At 41.1% G+C, this 13824-nt stretch overlaps 1 protein-coding gene across 3 annotated transcripts in view; it reads left to right on the top strand.

Annotated features, from left to right (window-relative positions):
* Positions 1–13824, top strand: part of MYO1B (myosin IB) — a 175766-nt gene that overhangs the window by 156419 nt on the left and 5523 nt on the right. For 2 of the 3 annotated variants that reach the window (XM_040642629.1, XM_040642630.1), the window contains 7 exons: positions 286–372; positions 3573–3647; positions 5151–5285; positions 7192–7298; positions 9835–9967; positions 10322–10474; positions 11957–12084. In XM_040642629.1, coding sequence (XP_040498563.1) covers positions 286–372; positions 3573–3647; positions 5151–5285; positions 7192–7298; positions 9835–9967; positions 10322–10474; positions 11957–12084 — 818 coding nt within the window. The remainder of the gene's footprint in view (positions 1–285; positions 373–3572; positions 3648–5150; positions 5286–7191; positions 7299–9834; positions 9968–10321; positions 10475–11956; positions 12085–13824) is intronic. The other variant, XM_040642635.1, reaches the window with a different exon arrangement.

Raw genomic sequence — 13824 nt, 5'->3', positions numbered from 1 at the left:
AAGGAAGAAGGAAAAAAAAATGCAAGTAGGGGGGCAGAGGCGTGCTAACCTTAGGTACCTCGCAGATCGCCTTCCTCTGGAACAGAGGCTCAGTGCACTAAAAAGACAAGGGGCTGCACCGGCCTTATGCTGATTCTTTGCGTTTAAATGATTATGCCCGATTCCTCTATCATTCTGAAATCCTTATTCGTAAAGTGGCTCTTCTGTGTGGTGGGGTGTCTTTTCTGGTCATTTGTGCTGTCTGCATTGGGCTATCTCTTTTATTTACTATCTAAAACATTCTAGGCTCGAAGGGAATTGAAACGCTTGAAGGAGGAGGCTAGGCGTAAGCATGCAGTTGCTGTCATTTGGGCTTACTGGCTTGGACTGAAGGTACTTCCCCACCCCTTCTTTCTGCCCACGGTGACCTCAAGGAAGCCTAGCACTTACTAACCCTGAGAAAACGATTGATGATGCTTGCTTATGGTCTGCACAGTCTTTTACAATGTCATCTTGCCTAATTGCGTTTCTTTTTGAAAACAAACTTGTGCACTAATATTTGCTGATTTTATTGTGGTATATTTCTTTAAACAACCGGTTTAAAGTCATAGCACTCTAGCATATTTTATCTGATAAGACGCTTTGTTATCCAAGTTCTATTTTATGTTCTCTTTATGAGGATGAAGCTTGTGTTTTGTTTTCTGTTTTTAATTCACAGGACAGAGTTACAGTAGTTGAGCTAAAAGCTGACCCCTGGTCTGCAGTGGCCAGCTGGGGGATATCAGCCTTTTGTTTCCCTCTGTCCACCTCTTCTGCTCCAGTGATGGCTCCTGGGCAGAGCTTTCTGCAAAGTGACTGCCGTTCTCACTGTTCAGCATAGAACCCAAAGGATTTTGCATAAAAGTACAGATTCGGACAAATAAGACCAGCAGTGTATCATTCCAGCTAAAGAGAGAACTTTAATTCAAATGCCTTTTAATTCAGGACAGGGTTTATTTCAAAGTGGTGCTTCCTCCTTTAGGTAAGGATGCATGTGAGTACATATGACTGAGCCCCAGAAAACCTTGAGAACAACGTTTAGGCAGTATAAAGGTTGTGTCTTCCTAATAGTCAGTAACTCATCGCCATCGGGTGCCATCCATATTGTCTTTAGGGATAGTCAGGCCCCTTTTTGACACTATTCCTCTTTATTATTTTTGCTGTTATTTTATAACAGTTCATCTTCTTCTAAATATTTAAATACCATCCAGGAAACCATTGGCTCTGGATCTAAACAGCATTAGCAGTGTCTGTACGTTCTGCTTTTGAATAATCTGCATTTTTCCCTAAAAGTTTAGTCTATAAACTCTTAGTAAATTAACCTTTTTGATTATACTGAATATACATCAAGTAATTTTTGAAGTAATTAAGAAGTACCTTAAATAGGAATTTAAGATGTTCTGTTTCAAGAATTCTGAACAAATTCTATAACTACTTTTTTTAAAGGATTTTATTTTTTATTTTATTAGCTTGTTCTAATTTGCATTCTGATTTTCATAAAAAGGAGGAACAAAACATTGAATCAGGATTTTTATTCTGTGTAATGATTTCTACCAGCAACATCACATTTATCTTCAGATTTCTGGGTTTAACTAACTGCATACGGTTTCAGAAATACTTTCATATTAGGGGCTTATACTAGCAACCTATAAATCAAATTCAGTTTGTAGGTGAATTGTAGGTTTTAGTTGGAGGTAACTGGGCTTCCTCTAGATATAACTCTTTTTTTCCCCCAGTTTCCAATAAAACAGAAGTATTTTAACGTATTACCATTATTATTGTTATGAAATAAGGCCAGACTTCTTTGAAGTCCAAGAATGTAATCATTTCGTGCTTTTTTTTTTTTTAAGAATGTTGTTGATAAGACCAGTAGTTTTGTCCTTTTAAGTGATTAAGTTCTTGGGGAATTGATTACAAAGTTCAGGGGATCCTTTCAGGACTGCCAGAGCCCACGAGGGGAACCATTCCTTATGCCAGCACATTGTCACCAGGCCTCTTCTGTATATAGCTGTGAATATCAAAAAGCATGTTGCAGAGAACTCATTTACAATGACATTCAACTAAACATAGTAGGACTTCCATTTTCTTTCTATGCATGTGTTTACGTGAAACCTCACTTTACCTTCCCTGCTTTCCTACGCTATTAAAATTCCAGGAGCCAATTAACAGCTTTCATTTTTCTTCTCCTTGTCCCTTCTAACTTTATTAGTTTGAGATTCGAAATGGTTCTGAATCTAGCAACTCTTTGGCTAAAAAAAAAAAAAAAAGCAAAACGGTAATCAGTAACCTAGAATAGGAACAAAAAGAAAAACTGCCTGTATAATGGATGGGAAAAGTTTTAAACCTTAATAGTCCACAAGTGGAGAGAATGGGTCTGGTGCTCACCTGCCGCGGGACCAGGGAGGCCGGGTGGATGAGGGAAGCAGCAGAGGGCAGGTGGATTAGGAAAGACGGGGCTTCAGGCAGTTCGGAGCATGCCTGTCTCATAAAGGCAAAACAGCTCCTACGGTCCATGTAGTCCTTGTTCTGTAGAAATGGGGCTTGCTGTTGCTAGATCTTAGAAAATTTTAAGAGAAATGTGCAGTCTGAATTCCTATGTGAAGTTCTTAATTTAAAAATAGGCATATAAAACATTTTTCTACAGACTGAATTTGGTTAGTAGGTGGCTAGCTTATAACCCTAATGTAGAAATATTTTGAATATGTGCAATTAAACCCAGAAAACTAAAGACAAAGGTACATAATGTCTGAATTATTCAAATAGGCTAATGTTTTACTAAAATCTAATGTTCTTATGTACAGCTGGATGATAAATATTTTAACTATTTTTCCCCCAGTTTCAAGACTTAACCATATTATTCATTCATTCGGTAAACACCTCAGCTAGTTATTTATTTGTTAGACATTAGTATGCAAAGTAAATATGACAGTGTAGCAAAGAGCAAATAGGAAACTAAAACTAATAGGATGTCCTAAGTGCTGTGATAGTACTTAGTAGAAACTGGCAGGAGCAGAGATGAGAGAAAAATTAATGCAATTAAATGGAAGATAATGAGAGTTCACAAGCTGCTTTTTAAATTCTTATTTTTAAGCACATTTAGTTCTCAGTGTGCAATCCCAAAGTCCTGTCTTCTGATGCAAGGCTTTTGGAAACTGCAATAGAGTTCTTCAGGCATTTTTTTACCTTTTAAAGAACAATCTGCAGTGAAAATGACCTTAGATAATTTTTTTTCTGAAATGTATTTTGATTTGTGGTGAGTTTGCAGCTATGTCTGTAGAGCGTTTCTTGTCAAATCATCAGGCTCTTTAAACACTAGTTAAGAGGATTTAAAACATCAGAACACTCTGGTATTATCACTTTGCATCTCTTAATTTCGTTTTCTCTGATTTAAAACCCACTGTCTGAATGTGCTTCAGTTATTTTACCGTATCCAGAAAAATCCCGTAGAGATTTTACTCGTCCCACCTGTGTTCGTCTCTAGTAGAGGGGCACCAACTGTGTGGGCATCTGCCGACTGCACGTTAACCTCTGTATTCTGCTGCTTCTTTTTAAAGGTACGTAGGGAGTACAGGAAATTCTTCAGAGCCAATGCTGGAAAGAAAATATATGAATTTACACTTCAGAGAATTGTAAGTTTACACTTTCTATATGGCTGATTGGCATTATTGGATTAATTAGTTAATAGCATCGCTTCAATAATAAGTGACTTGTTGGTAACAATTAAATCCTAGCTGTGACACTAAGAGATTATGACTTTTTTATCATTTCCCCCCAAATTCAGGTGGACTTGTGTCAGGAAGTTATTAGTGGCCCACATATGATTAATAAAATAATTAATTAAATGTTCTGTGGCTCCTGGGTGGCTCAGTTGGTTAAGCATCTGACTTCTGCTCAGGTCGTGATCTCAGGGTCATGGGATCGAGGCCCACATCGGGCTCCCGCTCAGCGGGGAGCCTGCTTCTCCCTGCCCCTCTGCCATTTTATTTTAATGTTCTTCTTCTTTGACAGAGAGAACAGTCTGGGGAAGGTAACCCAAGCAAGCCAGGTGTCTTAGTTCAGGCTACTATAATGAAAATACCACAGACTGTGTGTCTTAAACAATAAATGTTTATTTCTCACAGTTCTGGAGACTGGGCAACCCAAGGTAGAGTGCCAGTGTGGTCTGGTTCTGGTGAGGGCTTTTCCTGGTTTCCTCACAGGAGAAGACAGAGAGAAGCAAGCGCTTCCCTGGGTCTTCTTGAAAAGACCACTAATCCTGGGAGCATTACCCCTCGTGACCCTATAACCTAATTTCCTCCCCAAGGCCTCGTTTCCTCATTCTGTCCCATTAAGGGCAAGAATTTCAACATAGGGATTTGAGGGAAATGCCAACATCTTGTCCTGCTGAGCCGCCATGAGCTGCCGCAGGGCAAGGGTGGCGAACAAGGCAGTGGGAGGAGGGGTGAAGGAGAGCCAGGCTGTGCCACTCAACCAGGGTGGAGTCTAACATTCCCCTCCATCTACCAGACAAGTATACGTAGTGGTGGAGAGTGCAAACTCTGGAGCCAGCTGGCTCTGCCACGTACAGATTTGTGACGAGCGCAGATTACTTCTGTGAGCCTCATTTTGTCCCCTGTAAAATGGAGCGACAGTAGAAAGCTCTCACAGTACCTGGCCCATCTCAAGTACTCTAGAGCGGTGCTGCCCAATAGAACTTTCTGCCGTGAAGAAAATGTTCTTATCCTCATGGTACCATAGAGGAGACTCTAGCCACGTGTGGCTAACTTGAAATGTGATAATATGACTGCTGAACTGGATTTTTTATTTTTTTAATTACTTAAGATTTAAGTATCAATAGCCACGTGTCGCTGCTAGCTACCTCTTAACAGATTTCTAGTGTTAACCAGTGTAAGTATTCATGTTAATATTGAAATTAGTATTAGTGTTAGCATTCTTCTTTTCTCCTAACCATTTAGTGGAGCTTTGGTTTTCCCAATCAAGACAGAGTAAAAAAGAGGAGTTACAACATTTTATCAACGAAAACTTGCTAAATTCCACTGAAGAGTGGTCTGTTTGATCCTGGTTTATGTAAAGCGGTGTCTTTTGTGGCATATTTTACTCATCTAGCATTTTCTTGGTCAAACCCAACATAGGTGCAAAAATACTTCTTGGAAATGAAAAATAAGATGCCTTCCTTATCTCCAATAGACAAGAACTGGCCACCAAGACCTTACCTATTCTTGGACGCTACTCACAAGCAGCTAGAAAGGATCTTCCACTTGTGGAGGGTAAACAATGCCTCGTGAGGGTTTTTTTTCAGAGACTCCTTATCATGTATTTTGAGTGTTTGAGAAGTGTTATGTAAAAGCAGATTTTAACCACATTCTTCCTTTAGCCTCGAGGAGCTGTACCTGAGGATTTCGCTGTTTTTGAACCATGCACTGTGCTTCGCTTCTGTGAGGATTTCTAGAGCAGCCCGGTGTTCCCGTGGCTGTCTCCTCTCCTCCTTGGCTGGAAAGGAGAATGCATGGCTCCATTCCACATTCCAGTTGCTTTAAAGTAGTTCAGGTTTTTGTTTTGTTTTGCTTTGTTTCCTTATTTCATCTTCACCTGAAGGAATACTGCCTGAGACAGAAATAATAAAGTTTGAACATCTTCACACAAGGTAGTGAAATCCTGCAGACTGTAGGAGTTTGCTTTCTGAGATCTACTGAGTACCGCTTAGACGTACGTGAAAACAATGCACGCATTTGGTGGACTGGAAAGGAAGGCTTCGGAGTGCCTCGCAAGACATTAAAGAGATTCAAGTTTCCCTCTACCTGAATTAAAGGGAAGCTGAAAATCTATTTGATAGTGCCTTATATTTTAGCTTCCTTCAGTTTATGAAAACATCACGTTTTATTTAGGTGTCGCCCAGCGTGAATACACAGAATACTTGTATAGATATTGACTTTAATAATTCGGTCAATTGGTGTATTGAATATTAAATATGTACAAATATCAGATATAATCATTGATTGAAGGGCTCCTAGTTAGTAAGTGGATGATTGATGGACATGTCTTCCAGGAAGCTCTTCCTGCTGGGCACTGTAGGCTTGTCCCTTACCATAACTGCATATGCAGAGTGACATTATCACGGATTAATGTATTATTGGTACCCGGTCAACATGTGGAACTGGATTCTCACTTCCGTCCCCTCACTTAGTGAGTCACTTTGGGGAGATTCCCCATGTCTCAGTACTCATCTCTCCTTTTGAGTCTGACGGTAGAACTGTTTTCAGGAATAATGATGGGGAGCCTCTAATGCTGGGGGTCTGCTGTGCTTCAGCTCCCCGCTGGCTCCTGGCCCCTGAATCTTGCCCATACCTCCCTCGCATGGGGGGTAGAGAATGAGAAGGATGTGTTTATTCCTGAAAGGGTGGGCAGCAATGCTGACATTCCTTTATACAATTATGTCGGTGGTTCTCAGCTACACTTGTAACTGAATTTCTTTGAGTTCATCTAAAAAACCTGGCCCTGTCCCTCCAGCCACTCCCTTTCTGCCTCCAGTGCCATCTCAAAATCCAGGTAAAGGGGAGATTTCTTAGGTCCCGGCCACATTGTAAGATGGTAATGGGGGATTCGGAGAAGTATTTTTCCAACCAATCGTTGTAGCATATTTGTGAGTCATGAAATCAATTTAGTAGGTTACTGACCAAGGTTTTAAAATGAAATACGGTAGAATCGAAAATAATGGGGCACAGGACATGTTGAAAATTGTCTCGTGACGCTTTTGTGTCCGTTGTCTGTATGTGTGTGTGTAAATGTGTGCAGTGAATTGTGATGTACAGTGTTGTTCTTACTGTGAGTCTTTGTGAAAGAGTGTGACAGCCTAAGGATTAAAGGATTGGGCGGGGGGAGGCTGACATCATAGTGGGAGGGTCAGTACTCCCCGCAGGGCCCATGCCAGCAAGGCCCTTCGGTGTTTTGAAGAAGCATCCCAAGTTCCACAATACAAACAGTAGTTTTTATGACATTGTCCAGGACCAACCTTTTAAAACCCAGAAAGGAAAAATGCTTTTGGTTTTCTAAATGGCTATTTTGTACGCATTTAGTCTTATTCTTGATGCTGTTAAATTGACTTAGCATATTTAAGAATGAGTAAGATTTATTTATATAAGTGATTATCTTCCCCCCCCTTTTCATTTCTCACAGTGTAAAAAATACAGGGACCAATTCACAGACCAGCAGAAACTTATTTACGAAGAAAAATTAGAAGCCAGTGAACTCTTCAAAGACAAGAAGGCTTTATACCCATCTAGGTATTATGGCTTTGCTTTATCCATAAAGTGTTTTAAAAGTTTCTCAGATATATTTGTAGGTCTAGTGGCGTTTGCTTTTAGTAATCCATGAGGGGTTTTTAATTTTATGCACCATTTTATGATCAGCTGGATATGAATACACATAAACACATTCGGGCAGTGGCTTTCACAGCATACTTTCATGAAATGAGATTACATTTGATGGTTTTACTTCGTTGGCATTAGCCTGAACACTTCACTAAATAATTAGAAGTTGTCCTTTAAAATAGAAATTGTGTAGTCTATTAAGAATAATTTACATTGTAAATTCCTGTTAGTTTTCCGTCGTTTTCACAGACCAGCCCAGTGAATTTCTGTTGGCAATCTCTGGTCCTCCCCATTGCAGTCTCACTTGAACAGCTGGGTCGGGCTCATTTGCATGATAATGAAGAGTGAACCATCACTTTCTGAGTATTGCCCGAAGCCCTGGTCTCTGATAACCTTTGCTCTGTTAAGTCCTTGGGCACGATGCTAGTGGTCTGTGCAGCCAGATCCATTCCTTTATTGTAGACACCAAGTGCTCCATAAAAGAAGGAACAGCAGTTGTTAAGTTTGCCAAGTGAAATCATTGGTAAAGACTGCTTACCTGAATGTCCTTACATCTCCCAAGTTCATCATTTCTCCCCCAGAATTCCGAATATCCCTTTTTCATCGATGTTTCTGAAAAAAGTTAAGATTGAACGATTTCAAGCCAAATCTGTAACAACTTTTAGCTTCTCCCAGAGGACGGCCTAGAAAGGAGAAAGCATTATATGCTAAGTATATTCACATGTATTACATATGCTGTGCTTATATTCTCCGTGTCTTTACACACTACTGAAAGCTCTTCCTTTGAAAAGTTGAAATAAACTTTGTTGCCAAGCTCATGTGGTTTAAATATTTTAAATGACACAGCTTGCTGGGTCAGCTGATTTGGCAGCTTTTGATGGTCTAAACTCCCTTTAAGTCGAACAGAGAGCATCGAAATCCAAAGTTGTCCAAACTGCCTGCTGTATAAAGCACATTCACACGCGAAAAGGGCCTATATACTCTCTCCAGCAATTCATTCATTTAACTCTTTGATAGATTCTTAAATTGCAGAGTAATTGTCTTAATTAACATTCCCTGTGGATGACTCTTCAGAAACGGGAAAGAGAAAAATACATTTGTGAAGAAACAAATTCAAAGGCTCTTAGCACTTTTTATTATTAAAAACATGTTTAAATGTGAACAACAAGAAAAAAATATTAATGCCACGCCAAGTCCTTTTGAGGTAGTTGTATCCATTTTCAGGGACGGTGGCCCGTGCAGCCTGCGGCGGTGGAGGGTGGAATAATTTACCTCCCACCGCAGCGTGAGCGGCAGCCCTCCTGGGTGTCGGCCTTTTACATGCTGGGAGCCGTGAAACACTGACCACCTACGTGGATTTTCTTCCCTGATCCTCCGCCCACAACACAAGCATTTAAAGTTGTATTTGCAGGGGCGCCTGGGTGGCTCAGTCGTTAAGCGTCTGCCTTCGGCTCAGGGCATGATCCCAGCGTTATGGGATCGAGCCCCACATCAGGCTCTTCCACTGGGAGCCTGCTTCTTCCTCTCCCACTCCCCCTGCCTGTGTTCCCTCTCTCTCTGGCTATCTCTCTGTCAAATAAATAAATAAAATAAAAATAAATAAAGTTGTATTTGCAAATTGTCAGAACGTTATAGCTCAAAATGAAGTCATGGTTGGTTTTTTGGGTGGTTTTTTTGGGGGTTTTTTCTTGTTTTTTGTGGGGGTTTTTTGGTGTCTTGGGAGAGGCTTCCCTGAAAGTGTCACCCCACAAACCTTTAGGGAAATGGACATCTTAGTGCGTGATTGTGCCACTTTGCAAGGTGGAGTTTGTTTGAAAGAAAACCACTCTGGTTCTGAATGTTTACCTTGTCCACTTAGGGGCATATCCTCAGAGGAGAGGCCTGACTCTTCTTTCATACTTGGCCTAAACAGAGCCAGAGTTACATGGTAGTATTAAGTGCTCTGTAGTCTCTTCTAAAGGGCTCGCTCTGGATCTATGCTCCCCCAGACGCCTCTTGATTTTCTTATTCTCTGCAAGAAAATGAAGTTTTTCTTTGAAGCAGGTGACGGTAATGATTTGTGCCCTTTTTTCCATTGCCACATATTGTTGAAAGACACTAGAAGTCCTTTGTGGGCAGCTGTTAACTTTATATTAACAAATGAGAAGGAATTGCCTCTCCCCTCGCATGAGACCATGCACGTGTGTCTTGACTCTTTTTCTTGGAACTCACTTCTATCTTGATTGTTCCATGCGATAAGATTTTTATCAAAGTCCTACCTACAAAATGCCATGATCCCATCAAAAGTGTATTTGAAATAGGTTTCAGGTTTCATTTCCAACTTCTATTTAGGACATGGATAAAATTTACTTTGATGAAGTTACGTGCTTCAGAATTGGCTGACATGTTGCCTTTCTCCAGTAATGCCTCCATCAGGAACTGTGTCTAATGTAAGGGAATTTTTCTCTAGCGTTGGGCAGCCATTCCAAGGAGCTTACCTGGAAATCAACAAGAATCCCAAGTATAAGAAGCTGAAGGATGCCATTGAAGAAAAGATTATCATTGCTGAAGTTGTGAACAAAATTAACCGGGCCAATGGGAAGGTAAAAATGCTAACCCTGGAGACCTGTGGGAAGTGTTTATCAGTTGGGACAGTCATCTTTCGTTTTCTGATTATTCTGATTTACCTTTCATATTCTCAGCCGAGTTCCTGTAAAGGGAGCTGTTTCCCCTTACCTTTAAGTTTAGGTGGAATTTTGCTTGTTTTCTGAAACTTACATGACTAAAGACCTGTTGTCTGTGTGTTTAGTGTGTTCTCAGTTTATCTAGGTATGCATGCTGAAAGATATGGGATCAAATGGGCATTTCTGCAAATAAGGAATGCTTTAAACTCCTGGACCACTTGGGGTATTTTTGATCATTGGTTTTACAGCCTTATTTGTTTTGTTTTGTTTTAGAGCACATCCCGGATTTTCCTCTTAACAAACAATAATCTCCTTCTTGCTGATCAAAAGTCGGGGCAGATCAAGTCAGAGGTTCCCTTGGTGGATGTGACCAAAGTATCGATGAGCTCACAAAACGATGGCTTCTTTGCCGTCCACCTCAAAGAGGTAAAGGTCCAACTATTGATTTGACCTAAAGATTTCTCCATTTGCCCAATTTCTGAGCCACTGACTTAAATTTTCCACATCTGAAGAATGTTATTACTTGAAGTTTATAATGTATAAACTTTTTATTGATTTGCAGATTTTGGGTATATTCAATCCCATGTAAAATCTCACAGGCTTGGTTTTTCGGTAATTGAAATTGATTAACTGAAATTGCGTTGACTAATCACATTTATTAACTTGTGCATTGCGTTCTAATTTCACTGAGCAGCTTTGATTTGCACTCACTGTGATGTCCTTTATTTTGAGAAAAAGCGTGGAAATCCAAGGATGTTTTACGCTTCCTCCTGTTGTTTATTCTATATACCAACTTAGTAAATGTCCCTTTGTTCATCTTTGTGAGTTTTTTATTAAAGAATGTAGCCACAATAAAACAACTGCCTAATAATTTTGACCTAAAGATTTTTTAGTGTTTTGTGCTTTTTCAGCTTAACCTAGGACCTCCTGATTTGAATGGCATAGCTAAGAATGTAGGCTCTGGAATTGGTCTCACTAAGGTTACAGTGACCTTGGCCAAGTCATTTAACTTCCACGTGCCTACCTAATTTTTCTCCTCTTTAAAATGGAGAGAATAACAGTACTGCTTCATAATGTTGTTACAAGGATTAATGAGACACTATGTATAGTGCCTATCATATAATAAATAGTCCCTGAATAAGCAGATGTCAGCAAATATTAATCCCATTTAGGGACATGCATCTACTTGGTGACACACCTGTCTTGCTGCTTCTACACTTAGGAAAATCCCATATGCTCAGTTCAGCCTGTTTTCCCTCCTGTGGATCTTAAAGGGAGCATATCCGGTCCTAAGACAATGATTCTGAGCCTTGATTACACTTTATAATGCTGATGCTCAGGCCGTACCCCCGCCCCCAGTCCCACCAAGTCAGAGTTTCTTGGAATGGGCACAACCATCCTACTTTCTGCCAGCTCCCCGTGTAGCTTAGGTGAAGAGCCCCTGCCCTAGGATATTTGTTGGGAGTGTTGTTGTTGTTCTTTTTTTTCTCTAACCAAATCACAGGAACTTTTTCAGTCGCTGTCTCAGAATGAGTTACAGGTTGGGTCAGAGCTTCTCAAGCCTGAATGTGCAAACAAATCACTCGGGGACCCTGTTGCAGTTCCTGTGCAGCGGGCCTGCGGCAGGGCCTGAGGCTCTGCTTTCTAACAAGCTCCCAGGGGATGCTGATGGTGCCTCGGGTCCATCTACCAACTTTTGGGGAGCACAGGGTTCGGTGACCTGACTAGAAGTGCTCTGAGCAAGTTGGGAGAAATGCCGCTTTTGTTCTTATTGTGTATTTGGAAGAGTGGACTTCAGTAGCTGATGTTTTCAAGAGACTGTAGACACGCGTTCAGCCAAGCCTGTAAACACTTACCTCCTGCACTGTCTTTAATTATGAGAGTCTGCGTCTTGCTTTGTCCTTGCAGGGCTCCGAAGCAGCTAGTAAAGGAGACTTTCTCTTCAGCAGTGATCACCTGATTGAAATGGCCACCAAGCTGTACCGGACGACTCTCAGCCAAACCAAACAGAAGCTCAATATCGAAATTTCTGATGAGTATGTGCATGATCGTTTGAATGTGCCGTTTCACTTCTGGCTGTAGTGCTCTCGTCGAGCACCCCAGTCGCATCCGTTTATACAACTGCCACCTTTAAGTAGCGAGTGTGTGTCCGATATTTGTTCTAGATGGTGGATGGGCAGTGAAAGGTGCTGGTCAAGTCCTTGCCTTCATGTCCCTGACATCCTGGTAGAAGAGACAAATATGCATAAATAAGAAATGGGTGATAGGACTTTAGTTAACGACAAGTGCTTCTGGAAGGAAACAAAGCAGGGTAAGGGCCAGAGGGTGCTATTTTTGATAGGGAGGTCAGGGAACTTTGTTTGATGCGGTGACATTTGAGTCGAGACTGGAATCAAGGGAGCAAGCCAGGCAACAACCTGGGAGGTGCCTTCCAGGCAGGGGGCAGCAGGTGCAAAGGCCCTGAAACGGGAGCGAAAGTGGCAGAGTGAAATGGTAGGAAAAGACTCTGGAGAGACAGGCAGAGACCTGGCCATGTAGAGCTGGGGAACCGAGGTAAGGAGTTGAGATTTTACTGGATGATGGAATGCCGTTACAGGTTTTAAGTAAGGGGGAGCTTGATCCGATTTGTGATTTTCAAAGATTGCTTTGGCTGCAGTATGGAAAATAGCTCTAGGGAGGCAAGAGTGGAAGCAGAAGAAAGTTAGCTTCTCTGAGCTGTCTAGGATGATGTGGCTTAGGCTAGGGTGTGAGTGGGAGGTAGTGAGAAGTAGTCAGATTCCAAATGTAATTTGGAGGAAAACAAGAGGACTTATTAACAGATTAGATGCTAGGTTTGGGGCCTGAGCCCAAATGGTGGTACCATTGACTGCAACAGATGACACCGAAGAAAGAGTGGTTTGGGGGTGGCCAGGGCGGGGTGAAGTCAAGAGTGCTGTTTTGAATATGTTATATTTGCGATGCCTTTTTTTCACATATAGATAGTAGAGTTCTAGAATAAGCTTTGCATCTTGACTATTGTGCTAAGACTGCTGTGTATAAATTTGAAAGTTTGCTTTTTTTTACTTCACAGTAGGGCTCTAATTATAGAGACCGACCACTTCCGTGCAGTTTGGAGCATCCCCCCTCGTGCTAACTCTATCGATATGAGACCTTTTGAATGAATTTGAGTTACTATGCTGATCGATACTTGATGGGTTGCTTTACTTTTCAGGAGATTATTTACTACCTGCTTAGATACTTCTTTGCGTGTATCGAAAGAATTTACATAACCGGCTTGCTCAAGAAATGATTTTATTTTCTCATTAAGATTTTTCCAGCCTATTCTATTTCACTTCTTTCTAAAAGCCTTTCTGAAATAAGTTCATACCCATTCTTACCCCTCCGTAAGCCAGACTAATCCTCCTTAATGTTTTGGGATTTACGAAACCTTAGGTCCATCATCTGTCCTCATTGTACATTAAGGATGATATTGAGGTTGGTGGGAGGGTGACCTTCATGTATCCTCTCCATTGGAAATTGCAATTTGGAGTAAATAACGTTTCTTGTCGTTGGGTCTTTTCTCTGTAGGGAAAAAAAAATATAATGGCTAGTTGGGCTCCAGTCACTTAAGATTTAACCTGTTAGGGCCCGTTAGAACTTTAACCTCCCTTTAGCGGAAATGTTTTAGAGCTTGGGATGCAGGGCTTCTGTTTTGGTGGAACTAGTGATTCCCACCGGCCCTGGGAAGATTCTCTGTGTTCCAGAGGCAGGAGCTCCTTGGTATATGGATGAAGCAG

Source organism: Ursus maritimus, unplaced genomic scaffold, assembly GCF_017311325.1.
Source record: "Ursus maritimus isolate PB19 unplaced genomic scaffold, ASM1731132v1 scaffold_1, whole genome shotgun sequence".
Taxonomy (NCBI): domain Eukaryota; kingdom Metazoa; phylum Chordata; class Mammalia; order Carnivora; family Ursidae; genus Ursus; species Ursus maritimus.
This window is presented reverse-complemented; position numbering and strand designations above follow the sequence as displayed.